The sequence below is a fragment of the Cordyceps militaris genome, assembly GCF_000225605.1.
Source record: "Cordyceps militaris CM01 unplaced genomic scaffold CCM_S00003, whole genome shotgun sequence".
Classification (NCBI taxonomy): Eukaryota; Fungi; Ascomycota; class Sordariomycetes; order Hypocreales; family Cordycipitaceae; genus Cordyceps; species Cordyceps militaris.
Genome location: NW_006271971.1, coordinates 389,669 through 407,663, shown reverse-complemented (window position 1 = coordinate 407,663; position 17,995 = coordinate 389,669). Strand labels below are relative to the sequence as shown.

The window sequence follows — 17,995 nt, the reverse complement described above, 5'->3', positions numbered from 1 at the left end:
TCCAACTCTGGATGTTCGAACGTTTAAAAGTCTTGTACCCCAACAGAACACAGTAAATGCTCCAGAATAAGTAGCAAGGGCATGAAAATGATTGCGAAGTACTTTTTTCCAGAGGCTTTTGAGTTGCCGAAGCACTATTCGAGAGGTGTGCAGTCAGGCGTAGTAGAAATACATGAGCAGCATATGGCGAAATGCGCCTTACAGGTGGCTACAGCCGATTGAGCACGATGACTTCAACTGGCTGGGAGACATGTACAAACACGAGGCTGGTCGTATTTATATCCTCAACGGCAGCGGGAACAAGCGCTAGCAAAGATCCAAGTTAGGGCTCGGGTGTAGCATTAGTAAGCGTATTTTCTCTATTTTATTTTGGCTGAAAGTATGGGTGTTCTCTCTCAGACGTTGATGAAGCTGGTGCAGGGTAGGAGTAGCAAATAGGAGTCTCCAAGGCATCGCGGATGGACACTGGCTGACTCGCGGGATGGATTGGGCTGCTACAGAATGGAGACAGGATCTGGGAGCCTGATTGATTTCGATGCAAGCAACCCTGAATACTGGATCAAGCGGTGCTTCGGGCAAACCAGGCAGGGTCCGGGGGTTTTGCAGTGGGTTCGGGGGTGATGAACGACGATGAACTGGGTGGAGACTGGAGCCTAACGAGCGAACTGCGGCGACCGCAGCGACCGGCTCTCGCTTGTCAGGCTGGCAATGCCGCCATCGGCAGCGTGCAGATCACGTGACGAACTTTTGTTGCGAGAGCCCTGGTTTGCGGGCGGGCTAGGACAGGGTTGCCATTCAAGAGTCGGAGCTTTTGGAGAGTGAGCTGGGCGTTTGAGCTGTTTAAGAAAAATATCCGTAGGGCACAGTCTTTGTCTCTCTTCTTTCCCTGCATTTTTTCTACAACGGTTTTCTACAACGGCGCTATCGGGTCGATCCCTCAGCCGCCACAACATCCTTGAGACGATCGAGCTGACGCCGTTGCCTGCCGCAGGTGACAGCGCCAAGGGCCCCCAGCGTCTCAGCAGCCCGCCAGCCCCTAAGAGCAGCCCCTGTACAAATTACTCTGGACGCTGTACGGCCGATGGAGGCTACCTTAGTACCTGTACTGCTCATTTCCCCAGGCGACTTTTTATTACTCGGCAATACCCTACGAACTCGCCGGGACCCGGCAGGCAAAATCTCACTGCCCCTCCCAACCAAACCTCAAACAACTCCAAGGAGCCACAGTTAGCCTTACTCGCTCGTCCGGCAATCATACATCGTTAGCACGCTTGTCTGGGAGGCACGAGGGAAACATCCGCCGACGTGCAATCGTCGTCAAGGCGTCCGTCCCGTCCGTGATGGACCCCAGCGTCAATGCCTCCTCCTACGCCAGTTCAGCCTTGGGGTCCACGGCCGCCTCGTCCGTTGCGTCCACATCGCCAACCGCCCATGTCGCCGCCAGTCCATCAACATCATCCACTGCCGCCCCTACCCAGACCGAAAAACCCATCATCAAGCGGAGAGCCGCCATCGCTTGCCGCGCGTGAGTTCACCTGTCCAAATCCCACCGGCTTAGGGTTCATAGCTCGTTGGGCTCTTGTGTTGGGCGCTAACCGCTTTGCTCACGCGCCTGCAGTTGCCGTCGCCTGAGGAGGAAATGCCTTCATGACAGAGGGAAACCGCCGTGCAAGTCATGTCGAGAAACGGGCCCGGAAGCCGCCCTGGAGTGGTAAGTCGCATTGGTGTGCGGATATCCCACTGACGTGCACATACCATGAAGGATAACAGATGCTGATATAACCCCACCACCCACAGCGAGTTTCCATCTCGTGGCCAGCCTGACCTTGACCGCGACTATCGCCACCCTCGTACGAGAGCTGAACGGCCCAAGGGCGCCGCTGCCAAAGCCAAACGCGCAGAAGACCCTCCTGCTGACTCGTGGGAGGGTTTGCCTCCGCTAGACGAGCTGGTAGATGGCGTTAATCGTTTCACCCGCTTCTACTTCCAGCTTGGCTTTCTTCCCAAGAGACAATATCCCGAAAAGCTGCGCATGAGCCCTCACTCGTGTAATTTGTTTCTGTTGCTCAGTATCTTGAGCGTCTCGGCTCGCATGACCCCAGCGTTGTGCAACAGGTACGGCACTGGCGTCAAAGCGGCCGAATTCTTCATGGAACGTGCCTCTCGCATAGCGCTGGAACAGGTATATGCCGAGCCTTCGCTTGAGCTGTGTCAGGCCTTTTACCTGCTCAGCATTGCCCAGCACGGGAGCGGCTTGAGAAACAAGAGCTATGTAAGACGTGCCAACACGCAATTGATTGATGTGGAATACTGACATGGCACAGATGAACATGGGCGTTGCTGTCCGCATGGCTACTCTCATGATGCTGCATCGAGAAGAGACATACAAGCTTAATAATCCCACTCGAGAAGCAATCATGGTAGCCGAGTCAGCCCGTCGAACAATCTGGATGCTTCACAGCCAGGACAATCTGCACTCTGGCCCCGTCTCGCCAGTCGCTCTGTCCGCTTCCGACATTACCACCCTCCTCCCGTGTGACGAAGACGACTTTGCCAATGGTGTTCTACCGGCGTCTCGCGCTGCCTTGGCCGGAACTCTACCCGCCAGGGACAACCCCGCGCTCATCTCCGACAGAAACCGATCTCTCTTTGCTACTCTTATGCAGATACACAATATCTGGGGAACCGTCGGCCGACGGGCTGTCTATGATAGCCGCAGTTTGAATCCGTGGGACTCTAACAGTGAGTTTTCCAAGATGGCCAAGGTATTGAACGATTGGGAAGCCTCTCTCCCGCCCAACCATTTATTTAGCCACGAGCTGCTACGACGATACAAAAATGTGGGTGAAGACTTGGCCTACCTCTGCGTCACTATGATGACAAGACTGTGCAACATTGTGCTTCGTCGTCCCTATCTTGTGGACTTGATCCAGTGCAAAGAAACGCGGCAGCAGGCATTCTTTGCGAACTTGTCTCTAGACTTATTTCGCAATGTTCGCTGGCTCTACCAACAAATCGAAGCCCAATTCACAGACCGCACACCCGACGAAAGTGTTGGCGCGCAAATCGCGTCTTTTTGCGTCTATAGCTGTGGTCTTTTCTCGACCTACCTTTGCAAATACCCAGAAATTTGCCCGGATGCTTCTATAGCAGAAAAGGGGCCCGCGATGCTGAAAAGGACGATTAATATTCTCAATGAAAGCAAAGAAGTTTGGCCCCTAGCATCTCGCTGGGCGGAGTCGTTGGAAAACTTCTCCCGCAATCCCAAGGCGACGCTCCTCACCACTGAAGGGAGCATGGACGACGGCAAAGACCCTATCCCGCGAGCCATCCACACTTTGCCGCCACCCATTTCAAAGTCTGCCGAATCTGTCGCTGCTGTTGCGGCCATGCCAGACAGAGCACTTCCTCTCCCAGGCACGCATTTAAGATCCGCATCACCTTTGACGATGGGCGCACCGCGCAATGACCGTGTTCAAAGCCCGCTCGTCCCAACCGCCGTCCACGGACAACCACCAGCCAACGCTCACTACGCAGCGCAGATGAATCCGCCACATGCATCACCGGTACAACAACACCAACCACCGCAAAGCCGCTCCTACCTCAGCCAATACCAGACGAGCCAGCCACCGCAACCTCGTTCAGAGGTGCATCCTGTCTCGCTACAATTTGGCAACCACCACCACCAGAGTTCGGCACCGGTCCTGCGACCTGTGCCGAGTCCAACGAACAACAACAACAACCCCGTACAAACAGCCCACACACTAGCCAACGCCGCCGATATGGCTCAACGCTGGCCAATGGCAAGTGTCCTTGGATCGTCTCCTATTCCCAACAACCTCAACCGACGACAGCAGCAGCCGGATGCCGTGGGCATGCTCATTCCAGGCTATACCAACTTGCCTCTACATCAACAGCATCAACAGCATCAACAGCATCAACAGCAGCACGGGTACCTGGCTAACAGCCTCATGATGGACCAGGACCTCTCTGGCCTCCCCTCGCAGCAGTCCTTGCTTCTGGATGGCTTTGAGAATGAGTTGCTCTTTCAGTTTGACGGCGAGCACGATCCGCACATGAGCTTGCCATTTGATCAATGGCAGCCTACTAACATTTACACGTACACGCCGTACGAACATTTAATGGATACTACCTCGTAGGCGCGAGAGAGCCCGACGTTTTTCTTTTTAATCAATGGATAGCTGTTTGGAAAAAATGGAAGACGCCCTGGCAACATCCCGGTCTCGTTACGAATTTTACTCTCTTTTTTTTTTAACTTGTTTTAGCATGTGGGCGAGGAGTCGGGGTGTCAGTTTGCCTCTCTTTTTTTTATTTTACGTGTATACAGCGTTGCTACATACACACTTTACTTTACGTACATGAACGAGGACATATATACTCATCTAGAGTAGCATAATGCGACAAGAGTTTGTCTGAATTCCAAGAATAAATCACGCATTTCTCACATTCAGTGACATGTGGCGACTCACATCAACGCATGTGAATGAATGACATCATCACCACGTGTGAAAGAGCACGCCAAGTCTGGCTTGCTGATTCACGGCACACATTCCTCTACGGCCTTAGATTCATTCACAAGTCGTAAGGGGAAAAAAATTAAAGGCGACAATGAGATTCACTTGATTCTCTTAGTCTAAAAACATCTGTTGTTGTTTTCTTGTCGTGGTGCTCGTTGTCTTGGCACTCCTCGCTCGCCTGATTATTGTCGTCCTGATGTCGTCCAGAAGAGCAAAGACAACGCCCCAAAACGAGACAGAGACTTTGTAATCCTCCTTCTTAGTGGCAGGGCCGCGACTTGCCTGCCACCATCAACAACACCCAAGTCAAAAATAGGCGACAAGATAAAAGGGGGTGAGATATGGCATAAAAGTTTGACAAGCAAAGAGTCTCTTCTCAATCAACAACCAGAATTAAAATGAAAAGATGAAGGGGGCGCGGGGAGGGGGGGGGGGGGAGGGGGGGAACACAATACGGAAAAACTGACCAGCCACCAGTACTCCCGTAAAAAAACTGTTTGATATCCTTCTCTACATGACTTTTGAAATTGGCTGCCCGGGCAAAAGACATTCCGCGGGCAGACATACATGAACCATCTCTATTCCATCGAAAATGCGGCAGCTGTTGCACTCGAAAACATTGATAAATAATAAATAAAAATGGGGACGTAGTTTGGCAAGGGGTGAAATGGGAAAAATTGGGTTGTATTTTGGGGTGAACAAAGAATAGTGATTCTAATGACGTGATATGTAATGAGATAAGGTGGGTGATGCGTCGTGATAGGGGTATTGCTTCAAGGATGATGTGTCAAGGGATCTATATACACGTGAAAGGCGTGGCGATCGTGGGCTATGCAGTGATGTGAAATGGGGGAAGGGGTTGGCGTGGGTTGCGCATCTGAGTGCGATTGAGGTAGCGAATTAAGCGGTCATGACATTCTGACCAATAGCAAGCTGGCGCTTTACTTGCTCACGAGCCCAGCGAGCTGTCTCGATCGTGCGAGGAGAAAAGTCCCGGTTCGTCTTGGTCTCCTTGATCATGGTGGTGAGCCAGGGCTGACGGAAAGCTTCGACCAGTTCGCCATTGGGGTAGGCGTCCGCGAGATCACTGTAGTTGTTAGCTTCTGGCGAGAATAGAATACGGGACAGTACATACCCAATAACACCCATGCACGAGCGTAGCAGACCTTCGCTCTTGGTAGAGTCACTAGCAATCACGGCAAGAAGCTGAAAGATGGTAGGCACATATTGCTGGAGGGTTTGAGCTACAGAAGGTTAGCATGCTGGCTGAGATGTCTCGAGGATCTCGGCTTACTCTTGTTGCTCGACTTCATGGCGCCAATGATGCCGCCCCAAGCATCGGTGATGCCCTCGCGGAGAGAAATGACATAGTCAAACATCTCGTAAGGGCCGTCGGGAGCAGCCGTGACGGTAGCAGCTTGCTCGAGGACCTGGGCGACTACAGACAGGTAGGTCTCGAAGTGACCAGTAATGGCGGCAGCAATATCGCCAAAGCATTGGAGAATGGCGGGCTTGAACTGGTTTCCGAGGGTTTGGCTCTGTTGCACGGTCAGTATGTCAAATATTAATGATGAAGCCGGATTACATACTCTCAAGTTGTTGAGGAGATAGTTCATGAAGTTGTCGCAGAATGGTTGGCTCTGTTCGCCCAAGGATCGAGTAATGTCGCTCACCAGGCCGATAGCCATGGAGCAGAGACTTGCCTCTTCTTGGTTGCCAAGAGCGTTGTAGAGGAAGGGAGCGAAAGCTTCCATGTACTTAACGAAGTCCTCCTCGATGGCAGTGGAGAGCGCGCTGATGACAGCAAAGACGGCTTCAGGGACACTGGACTTGGCGCCGACGGTGCTGAGAATCTGCAATACAGCTTGCATGATGCGATCGCCCTGAGGAGCGATTTCCTTCTCCAGGCGGGCCACAATAGCCTGCAGAACAGTGCAGAGGCTGTTTTGCATCTCCTCCAGAGTAATCTTGTCCTCGACACTGACAACCTGCTGTTGCAAGGGAACAGTCTCCTCCAGACGCTTGATGATAACGTCAGAGAGCGAAGCAATGGACTGCATACTGTCGGTGGCTGAGTTTTGGACGAACACGTTAAGGACTTCGTAAGCGGCGGTGCGCACAGACGTATCGGCATCGGTGCGGGCGGTCAAGTCAAGGAGCGAGCTGACGGCGTTGTTGAAGTGAGGAGTAATGGGGTTGGCAGAAACACCAAAGTCACCAGCGAAACGCTCAGCCAGATTCATGAGAGCCCAGCAGCAAGAGGGAGCCATTTTGGCGCTGCTGAGAAGACCCTTGAACAGAGACTCGATGAGAGTGGGCAGATGTTGCTGGGGGTCAATCGCGTCCGAGCAGGCTTCGGTAACACGGCCCAAAGCGTATGCAGTCGAGTCTCGGACCTGCAGGGACTGGTCATCCATCATTGTGATGAGGATAGGCAGGGCCTGCTTCACAATGGGGTCAAGGACCTTCTCATCGGGACCTTCCATGATGGCACCAAAGGCGGAGACGGCGGCATCACGATGATGCCAGTCTTCGGCGCGGAGGTTCGTCTCAACAAACTGCAGAACAGGAGCGATGATGGTGGCGCCGACAGCCTGGGCGTAGAGTTGCAGACACTGGTAAGCGGCCCTGGACAGGTTGTATTCATCGTCGGTGGCGTCCTCATCTTGTTTGGTCAAGAGCTGGAGAAGGACAGGGATGACCTCGGGAGCGGCAACGCGGGCAAAGTTGTAAAAGGGACGAGCCTGGTCGGAGCTCTCGGCCTGGGCGTTGTCATCCTCAATGGATATCTCCTCCTCGCAGACAGTGCTCCAGAATTCGACAGCCAGCTTGGCAACGTCTTCATCGTCTGACTTCATACCGAGGATGGTGAGACCAAAGAGAGCCTTCTCCATGTAGAAACGCATGTTCTCATAGTAGAGGGCCATAATTCTGTTGAGACAGCCAAAGGCGCCCTGCTGGATGCGATTGTCGGTGGCCTGAGTGGCCTCGCAGACGACTTGCATTATGTAGTTTCGTTCGCCTTCATGCTTGAAGTTGTTGTGGACGAATTCGAGGGAGTCGCTCAGGGCGGTGATGGCAGCGAGTCGAACTTCCAGGTTGGCCTCCTCTTTGCGGGCACCCTGGACGACGGCGGTTAGGATGGCATTGGAGTGCTGGCCGAGGGACAGGCGGAGATCCTGATCTTGGCTCTCGCAGATGTAACCGATGGTGGTGAGGGAAGCTTGTTTTTGGTGGTCGGCGCCTTCGCTAATGTTCTTGACGAGGGCGGGCATAAGCTCGGACCATTGGTTTCGGGGTAGCTCTATGGCGGCGATGGACGAAATGACCTGAGCGGCGGCATTGCCTGCCTGGGCGTTGGATGAGGCGAGGGTCTGGAGGGTCAACTGCTTGACGCGGTTCTTGGTGTCATCGTCTGTTTGCTGGAGCCACTTGGCCTGAATCTCCTGATGGCGGGCGAAATCTCTGGTTGTGAAGGCGTTCTTGAGGGCGATACCGGCGGCGGCTCGGATGGAGCCCTGAGCCTGGTCGTTGGCGAGTTCCTGGACGAGGGTCGCGAGGTAGAGAGGCTGTTGAGAGCGGTGAGCATGTGACTGGGCAGGGGCGGCGTGCAGGGCGCGTAGAGCACTGTTGAGGGGTAGCTGGGGGACCGTTACTTACGAAGTTGCTCTCGGCAGCCTGTGTTAGCTGCTGCTCGGCCGCACTTCGCAGCGCCGCATCTGTTGCGAAGCAAACGAGTTAGAAGAAAAAAATGACGGGTTGGAGGACGCGCAGGCGCAGACCGCGCGTGATGGCGGCGACTCTGGGAGCCTGCGTTTGGACATGGAGGGGGGGACCACAACATACCAGGCGACAGCGAGTTTGCGAGCACTTGGTTAATTTCGGCGCTCGACATGGTTGCAAGAGGTGAGGAAAGTCGACATGCGGCTTCGAGAAAGTCCTCTTGTTCGGAAAATGGGCGAGGAAAGAAAGGAATGGATGAAAAAGAGGGCAAGAGGAGGAAATGAAGGAAGTAGGAAAAAAAGAGACGGGACGCCCAAAGCGGAATTGGGGGGTTGATGGTGCAGCAGGCAGGAGGCGAGGGATGGAAGCTGGGGAGACGAGGTGTCGGCTGCAAGAGGTACATGAGGAGGTAGCGTGTTTTGCGGGGGCGGACACTCAAATGTGCTTCTGACACAAGTACCGTTTCCACTCAGCACAGTAGCGAGATGCAGGGCTGTGCTGCTGAGGCACACACTAACAGGGCGCTGTGGGTTGGGTGTTTTAGGGGGTTTACAGCGCATGCACGAAGAGCGATTCAGGTACGAGGCATTCAGGAGGTATTAGGGGATAGTTTTCCTTCTTGAATGAATCAGTTGACTCTCCGTTTGTCCAACAGTTGCCGTCCTGTAGATTCCTGTGCAGTCCCCTCCTATTCCTCACAGAGGCCAATCGAACGGTGAAAAATTGTAACTACGGTCTGGCCCCCAGACCGTTGCGGATGGGGCGTCGCGGCGGTAACGTCGGCAGCCAGGGAGCACCACAGGCTAACTATACCTGATCAACAGAACCGGTGGAAATGAAAGTGCTGATACATGAGCAAAAGAAGAAAACCTACTACGTAACTAGGCTATCACGCGACTCTTTAATTTTCAAGCCAGCTGTTGATGTTAGATGAGGCGGGCAGTGATAGGCAAAAGGCGACGTAATTCCACAGCCTTCGATAGGCTGTCAAGGCGGCACCGTCGCTGCCTTATTCGTACCAGCCAGTAGCTGGCAGAGGGACCCTCCTTTTTGCCCTCCAAACAAAACATGCCAACGCTGCAAGCAAGCCTTGCCAGGGCCATTCGCTGTCCCGAAGCCACTTGACCACGCGACGCCCTCCCGATTTGCCCTGCACGGCTATTTGCAGATGCCCGAGATCTACGATGCGCCTTGTCCAAGTTCCTCAATCGATCCCTCGGCCGAAAGGAACACCGTTCAACTTTTATCCTCGTCCCTTGTTTTTTTTTGTTCAACTCTGGAAATTGCAATGTCAACAACAAGGAGGGGCACAGCGGGACCTCTCCGGGCAACCGAGCCACGCGCGGCCTGTCAGACAAAAGTCCTCTTCAGTTTCGCGCACTGTATGGTTGCCGCTGTGTTCAGTGACGAGCTGGACAGATGGCACCGTACAGTTGTGCAAAGTGTGAGTGGACAGAAGCCTGACAGCCCAGTGGGACAATAATACCAGAAAAGTGCGCGGCACGGCTCCCACTGTGCGCCACAGAGGAGCACAGTGTAACACAGTGCAGAAGCATCCCAAGCAACGCACAATACTTGCATTAATAAACGTGCGTGCACTAGCCCATCGTGCACCATCATCAGCCTTGTGCTGGTGCACATCTGCACAAGTCTATTTATACCAGCCTCACCTATTTTACCCACTTCACTAATAACGGCAGCTTCTCGTATGTACAAACAGACTCGCCATTTGGCATTTCCATTCTCATAACTGCCACCTCTCCTAGTTACATTTGAACTCATAGATACTCCTGCCTACAATATCGGCCACTGTGAAGCTGCGAGACGACTCCCTATCGCCTACCGCGCCTCAGGCGATCGGGGCGGTGAATACGGAGGGGGCGGATTGCCGTGCGCTTCCAAGAGAAGTTGTTGACTGCTTCGCGATTGCTCCCGCTGGAATTCCACTCCTGGCCATTGCTCCCACTCCTCTTCCTGCTCCTCTGTCGTGCTTGATCCCAATAACCTGATGTTGCTTTCTGGCCGGTGTGGCTCAGAATCGTTTCGCCGATCGCTGCGCTGTCTCCGTACCCAGATCGATGTAGATTGTTGTTCACCAGGTCGCCGTACTTCCTGATAGTGCCACTCCTGGTCGTCGCGCCAAACATCCCGCCGTTCTTGCGCCTGCCATCTCGCCCACGCCGCACCCGACCTCATCTCCGGCCTTCCCTCCAGCGACCTCCACAGCAGCTCCGCCTCTTCCGCTCCCAAAATCCCTTTGCCTCGGCACCACTCGTTGCGAGGCGCGGACGGGTCCCGGTTCCACCAGATGCAGCGTCCGTCCTGATCTTCCGCGCGGACCCAGGTCCCGGAACAAATGCACCCGAAGCACGGCGTCTGCGTCTCCTCGCATCCGACGACTTCGAGTCGGGGCCGGCGGCAAGCGCCCCGGCAATCGTCGCCGTAGCGATGCCTTTCCATTATTCTTTCAATGATGGCACCGCACGCAAGCCGGTTGAGGCAAACCAGATCCAGGCACATGGCTTTTAGTAAACAGCCAACAACGTAGGTGCTTAGCAAGTATTCACCGTGGCCTCTGAAGGATAGGTGTTGAAATATGCTGCTCGCTGTTGTACAACACAGCTACCTCGGCCGCTGTGATGCTTTCTCTATGCGAGGATGACGGATAGAAATTGTGGCTGCCAGGCCAGAGGAGAGATTTGGGTTGATGGAATATTATAGTTCTTTAGTCTATTCATATAGATGAGACCGGCGCATAACCAGGATACTGAGTGGCAACCGCAACAGTGGCACAACAGCTGACGTGAGGCTCCCGTGACTGCCCGACGCCCAGTATTACCTTGGCCAAGCACACAACTCTATGATTCTTTTTGTCATCAACCAGGAGCCACGGTGTTCAGGCAGTGGTTGGGCGGCGGCCGCTACTTTTTAGGGACCCTGACAGCCAACCGGAAGCGTTCTCAAGGCTGCGATTCGCTTGTGTCACGGTGGACCCTAGGCCTCCAAAACAATGGCCTTGTTCTAGACCAACTCCAAATATTACGCTCGACAAAGACTCAAAAGCTGCCTTAGGGGTCGCGTGTCCCTCCCGAGGCAAGTAAGCCGGAGGAATTAAAGAGAGGATCTCCTCCTTGCGAAAAAAGAACCGACTCCATTTGTGTAGAGTAGAGCCAGGAGAGTCGTCCTGAATGGAGAGTGAATCCTAAATCCGAACTGTATATACACAGCTTATGGGCCCAGGGACATTGCACAAGCCGCGCCGGCTAGGTTGCGAAGCGGGCTGCAGTATGCATTGTGTCCTCCGGCCGCGCCTCAGTATCACTGCAGCCCCGTAAGTGAGGCTTGCTTTCCGCTCTCTCACAAAGAGTAGAGTCTGTGTAAAAGCATGCAAGAGCTAAAGTAAACACCACAAGCATGTAAGACAAGCATGGAAGCGGCACCGGTGCCGGGTCAGAACAAGTGATCCTCGCCTGGTTTCTCAGCACCCCTCCCTCGAGTGCGGCGACATACGAATGTTTACGGTTAATCTCGTGATAGAACGTTATATTTTCTAAAGGGTAAGGGTGTGGTAATGGGTGTCCCAGTTTGAAGTCGGCCTGTTGCGGTGCGGCGGATTCTTTCGATTGTACTCGCTTGCTCTACCCCCAGCCTAAAAATGCCGGGACGGGACAAACCGCTGCTTCTGCGGCCAAAACTCTCGGAAATGGACGGTTTTATATGCCTGGTGAAAATCTGCCGTCTCAATACTCCCTACTAAGCTACAGTAGTACCAGACTTTGCAGCGCCCGAGTCGCTTCTAGTGACATCTACTACCGGGGTGGGTCAATTACACGCGAGAAAGCTTTGGCGATAGTTATATTGCCGGTAATTATATTGCCGAAGTGTATACCCTGGATATCTGCGCCTCACCCAGTGCCAGCGACCTGCTTGTCGGCGATGTCAAGCTGGGATGCGCTTCAGCCGCTGGCTTCCGTCAGCCAAAGCGGACAACATGCCCAAAAGCACCCCCCTTATAGTAGAAAGAAGCGTATCTTGTGAGAAAATAGAAGCCAAACTATCTTTACCACTCAATAATTAATATATTTCTGTCCTTTTGTTGCTTGGTCTTAAATCGCCTCTCCGGGCCAGTGTCGGCTGCGCTCTCATAGATGTACTGGAGGATCAAAAAGGGCAAAAGTCCTCAAATAAAACAAGGAAAACTGGGTAAGAAAAACTAAAAGTATAGAATATTAGTTGAACCCTCTTTGGGGTGGTGTATCTATGTATTGTAAATGTGTAGTGTTTCACAAGGCCAACGTCCTTGGAGGCGCCGAGGTCCACGATACCATACGAGGTAGAAAGTTCGAAACCGACACCCGTACCTGTAATTCAAGCAGAATTGAGAGTTAATCTACTGGATCTTTTGAAATGCAAAGACTCGCTTGCGTAGCGAATGGTCGCTTGACCTGCCAGTTCGCTCGTCGACCGGTAATGCGCTGCCGGCGATGGCACTTGCCACGACAGTACCTCCTGCAATGACTTCACAGACCTGGCTGTTCCTGCTTCGAAGACGACCATCCAAAACTCGCTTGAATAGCGAATGGTCGCTTGACCTGCCAGTTCGCTCGTCGACCGGTAATGCGCTGCCGGCGATGGCACTTGCCACGACAGTACCTCCAGCAATGACTTCACAAACCTGGCTGTTCCTGCTTCAAAGACGGCCATCCATGCCTATTTAACCCCATTCGACGTTCTGCATTCCATCACAAATCCTACAACTCCCATCAGCTCGCCCTCTCGCCACTCCATCGTCTACCATTCGGCTTCTGTTCTCATGGCATCCGCAGCCACTTATACTGTACCCAGGCTGCCATCCCTCGTTATTGTCCTTTTTTCCTCGACGCTTTTGTTCTCAGAGCAGATTCGACTTTGACCTCGACTCGAAGGCATCCTTCTGTCTGGTCGCGACTCGAAGACATTATTATGTCTGACCTCGACTCCGAGGCCATCCCTCGGCCTCGCTGGCCGGATTCATCACTGAACAATAAAGGTAGGCCTTTGTAATGATACCTCTTTTTCCCATGATGAGATACTTTGCGGTAGTCCGCGGCTGTGCCCGGGCGATGATCCAATAAAAGTTTGATCTGAGGAATAACGTGGAGCAGAGTCGGGAGTTTTTCTAGTTTTCTATCCCTGCCTACCAGCCCCTCGGCTGACAATCAGAAAATTTTATTATTTTTTAGGTTCGACTTTCTCGGAGCACATGACGAATGGGCGACGCTACCGAAAGTGAACTACACACACTAAACAACATACTTTGGCCTGGTGGAGGATTGGGTAGGGACGGGGTTGATGGTAGCTTGGATAATGGATGGCCTTCTGAGATGGCCACGGGGCTGGCGGCTACTAGTGGTTGAATGCGCGCAAATATAAAAAAAATAATATTCTAATACTTGACAACTCATAATTCAATTACTCAAAGTTTTTGTAACCAATATTTGACAATGGCCACACATGACGTGGCAGACAGAAGACGGCGAGGGAGCTCGGCAGCACGCCACAATCTTGTCACTATAGTCCAAGGTTAACTTTTGAAATAATGGTTATACTTTTCAAGGCGGCGTAGACAGGGGACTTGCATGCTAGTTCCTATGCTCTCAGGTTCGTTTTCCAGCCCGGCACGCCTTCGGGAGGGCCACGTGCCACCTCTTTGTCCCGTCCTTTGCTATGACTTGATAAAAACGAGTCAGTTTGCAAGGCAGGCAAGGTTCATGAATGACTTCCTGATCCTGTTTCCATTTGCATAGATTGGGCGGACAGTAGGGCATTGCTTTGGCGATGGCGACAGAGCAAGGGGGGCCGATGTGGTGGTATGTCCCCTCTTCCAGATGTCCGCAGCTGGTGTATGCGTAGTGGACTTTGTTCACCTCGCACATTTTTAGTGTTGTTGGGGATTTCGGATGGTTTGGATGATGTGTTGTCTTGCTTTTGTATGTGGACATGTACAGGTAGATTAAATAGCCCTCTCAGCAAGGAAAGCCGGCGCAACGCCCTTTGTCTGTTTCGCAACAGTCACCATCTCACACGGGGGCGGCGGCAGTAAAGGCAACACAACATCTGTGAAACGAAAAAATAGGTTTTTGATAACAAGAAACAGATAGGACTGACTACCTGGCAGGGCTCCCTTCCTTCCATCTTGGCCGGGCGGTTTTGGTTTCTTATTTGGCACTGACCTGGGTGGTGAACTCGCGGTCCTCCTTGCGGCGGTACTGGAACTTGCCGGCGACGTCAATGTACTCGATCCAGTCGTCGGTGGCCCAGCACGCGGGGCAGGGCTCGGGGCGCTTCCGCGGCGGGCTGGCGTCGGCGCCGGGCTTCTTCCACACGTCGTCGCACGTGTCCTGGCCGAAGAAGCGCTTCGCCCGCTCGCACCGCACGTGGTAGCAGGTCGGCGGCGCGCGGTGCTGGCACTTGTACACGGAGAATTCGGGGACTCGCTCGCACATGCTGGGTAAATGTGCTTGGGGGGAAGGGCGCGTGGGTATGGCGTGGAGGAAAGAAGAAGGGGGGGGGGTCTGTAGGGGTCTCGTCGTGACTGTTCTTGGTGGAAGAAGGGGGAGGGCGGGAGGCGGCCGGGCGCGGTATTTATATAGAGAGCGCCATGGATCGTGGGACGCGAGCGAGGGGAGGCAGAGACACGGAGGAGGGAGTGCACAGTTTCGTATTATTGCATTTTCTTCGGGGCGGTTGAGTGGTTGTGTGCCACGGGGAGTGCCTCAAACAGTCGGTGGTAGTACATGAGGGTGACGAGAGAGGCACCAGTCCGGAAAGAGAAGAATAGACCTAGATTATTGGACACAAGAATGCGGTTGAAGACGGGATAGGTTGTTTGTGCGCTTTTTTTATTTATATTTTCCATGTATATTCTTCGTCTGGCGCCAAATGGGTGAGAATGTGCGCCGTCTTGAGGAGACACAACGTGTTTGCTCAAGGCAGCCAGTAGGACAAGACTTGTTGGGTATTTATGAAGTTATGCAAAATGGCAATCAGTGGCATCGCAGCTCTCACCCCTAATAAATATCTGCCCCGAAATAGATTCCGCGTCCCGCATTCATCTTCCGCAGGAACGAGCCTAGCCCAGCGTCAGCAACAACCCGTCCACGACCTCACAACCACTCGACTTACTGCCTTTCATCTCCTTGCTCGCCTCCTCTGCCCTGTCAGCCGCCTCCTGCCAGATACTGCAGCACCACAGCGCGACCAGGGCATCGACCTCTTTGCGGCGCAAGCTCTTCATCAGGATCAGCCTGCGCTGGTCGTCCGCCGCGTCCTCAATCGCGAGCGTCTCGTCGCTGCCGTCCCCGGCGACCCAGCGCGCGCGACCGCCGCTCCGCGTCAGCGCAAACACGGGCGGCGCGTCCTCGGCGAACCGCGCGCGACTCGTCGTCAGGAGCACGGGCAGGGCGCGCAAGCCGCCGCCGCTGCCGTGCCGCGCCAGCCCGACGTGGCCGAGCGCGCGCCGCGGCGACTGCGCGTGGATGTAGTACGCGGGCGGCGCGTCCGCGCGCGCGAAGCCGATGCGCGGCAGCTTGGGGCTGTGCCGCAGGTCGTACAGGTGTCGCGGGCGCGGCCGCTGCGAGCTGCTGGTGCTGTCGAGGCGCTCAAACGTGACTTTTTCTGTCGCTGGGGTCAGCGTCGCGACGGCGCGCGAGAGCTGGTATGCCGCGGGGGAGCGGCTCGTCTCGGCGTGCACGCACTGCCCGGCGAGGAGGAAGATGGTCGGCTCGACGAGAGGGTCGGCGTCGGCGGAGGGCGGGGGAGGCCGGTCGGTTGCGGTGTAGGGCGGGGCGGCGTAGGGCGGCGGCGGGACGTCGTTGTCGTGGTCGTCGGGTAGCGGCTGGTCGGTGGCTTTTTTCATCATGGCGGTCGTTGAGGTTTTTGGATCGGACCGTTGGTGTGGTGGAAGCGGCGCCGAGGATGTAGTCGGACTATTTAAGCTTCGGCCGATAGGTGCTGTCGTCATATCATGGCGCTAATAGACTTGCCAAGATCGCGCAGTGTGTGGGGCAACAAGGCTTAGCAGGAGGGTCTAGCAACTAACTTATTATAAGCTACGGGGCGGGCAAAGACAAATACAGGGATGAATCGCCTGAATAGGGAATTTCAAGTCATGTATGGAACAAGGCACTTTTGAGGAGCCACTTGGTCTGTAATTCATACTCTTCGGGCGTTGGGGCGGGATTGCATAACGGGGCTTAGACGGTGGCTGACGCGGGTCATAAACACCGACAGCAAGGAATAAAAACGGCCGACTAGAGAATCGACGGGGCTCTTGGCTTGCAGCTCCAGACGCCAGACTGGTCCACGCTCCAGTCGTAGCGGCTGACGCACGGCGTGCACGGAAAAGGATACGCCTTGTCGCTGACGCAGACGCGCTGCCGTATCGTGCCGCAGCCGTTGCAGTCGGCGGGCAGGCTCTGCGTCGATTCGAGCTCGTGCTCGGTGCAGCCGCACGCAAACTTGAAGAGTTCTTTGCACATGTTTTTTTGTTGCTACAAACTGGTCAAGATGTCTTGGTTAGCGCATGTGGCTGGAGTTGTTCGTTGTAGATACGTACGCCAGGGCTGATGACTATGACGGCTGGAGAAAAACAGCGAAGTAATAAGGAATGATGATGCTAGCGAAAAAAAAAAAACAAGACCAATTCTCGTCGCGTGTTGAAGGACATTGATATACCTTTTCTTTTCGTTTTTTATTGGTCAATTTGTTTCAATTACAATCATCAAGGTAGCGCCGATGCGGGAAGGTCGCCCGCGGGCGGGTAGATGCGCCGCGGCATCCTGCAGAGCATCTGTACGCGCCGTTCGCCAAGCTTGCAGACCTATGAATGGTGACAATAATATAGACCGTGTTGCACGGTGTGACAGCCCGTGGTTGGCGCTTGAGCTCCCTTTGTGAGACGGCTAGGGGGTGGGCGTTTGGGTACATGATGTTGTGCTACTCCTCTGCATAGAGAAAAAAAAGGTTTTTTTTTGCCTTTTACCGTATTCTACAGGAGGTCTGCGGAAAATCATGCCTGTAGACAATAATCGAACCAACAGGTCAGCTACGTGTTTCGCTGGCAAGAAGCCGAGTAAAAAGGTCGAAAATCGATTAAAGAAATTCCGGCTCAACGCAGATTTTCTCAAATAAAAATAAATAAAGATCAGTGGTATACATATACTTCAGAAAAACAAGTCTATCCACCTGAGCTATCCGTAACACACCACACCGTGGCCTGTCCAGGGTAAGGCCATCACCACCAACAACCAACAACCCCCACCTATGGCACTTGCGTGCGTCCTACATCATCCTCAAACGCCCCCACACGATTCCTTGCCAATATCCAAATTACAAATCTCCTATACATTTTGGTTATGCCATACCGTACAATAACCCCCGGGAGCAAAAGACGACGAAGCTACTGTTAGCATCGCTCCCGACACGCCTCTACCCCAACGTCCTCTCAGCTGGCTTTCCCCGTCACCACAGAGAACTGCCCTCCCGCGCCCGCCCAGGTCAGCATCTGGCCACTGACCTGCTTCCCCTCAATCTTCTGCGGCGTGTGCGCATCCTCATCCGAGCCGAGGCCCAGCTGGCCCTCAGAGCCGAACCCCGTCGCGTACACGTCGCCGCTCCTCGCCACAAACAGCGTGTGGTCCGTCCCGCACGCGACGCGCGCCACCGGCTCGCCCAGCGGCACCGCCGTCGGCACG

The 17,995-nt window shown here is 54.1% G+C and overlaps 3 protein-coding genes across 3 annotated transcripts; 1 reads left to right on the top strand and 2 right to left on the bottom strand.

The window, feature by feature from the left end:
* Positions 1 to 1,340: 1,340 nt before the first annotated feature.
* Positions 1,341 to 4,160, top strand: CCM_03730 (chitinase 1 precursor; the record flags this gene model as incomplete). The annotated part of the gene is made up of 3 exons (XM_006668878.1): positions 1,341 to 1,525; positions 1,798 to 2,272; positions 2,325 to 4,160. 3 exons carry the CDS (start codon positions 1,341 to 1,343, stop codon positions 4,158 to 4,160), a joined length of 2,496 nt encoding a protein of 831 aa, XP_006668941.1.
* Positions 4,161 to 5,438: 1,278 nt separating this feature from the next.
* On the bottom strand, positions 5,439 to 8,433 carry CCM_03729 (importin beta-1 subunit; the record flags this gene model as incomplete). The annotated part of the gene is given in 5 exon segments (XM_006668877.1): positions 5,439 to 5,782; positions 5,833 to 6,076; positions 6,128 to 8,179; positions 8,199 to 8,257; positions 8,385 to 8,433. The coding sequence occupies 5 exon segments, from the start codon at positions 8,431 to 8,433 to the stop codon at positions 5,439 to 5,441; spliced, it is 2,748 nt and encodes a 915-aa protein (XP_006668940.1).
* A 6,939-nt stretch (positions 8,434 to 15,372) lies between these two features.
* Positions 15,373 to 16,161, bottom strand: CCM_03728 (uncharacterized protein; the record flags this gene model as incomplete). Its single annotated transcript, XM_006668876.1, has 1 exon — positions 15,373 to 16,161. One exon carries the CDS (start codon positions 16,159 to 16,161, stop codon positions 15,373 to 15,375), a length of 789 nt encoding a protein of 262 aa, XP_006668939.1.
* Positions 16,162 to 17,995: the final 1,834 nt, after the last annotated feature.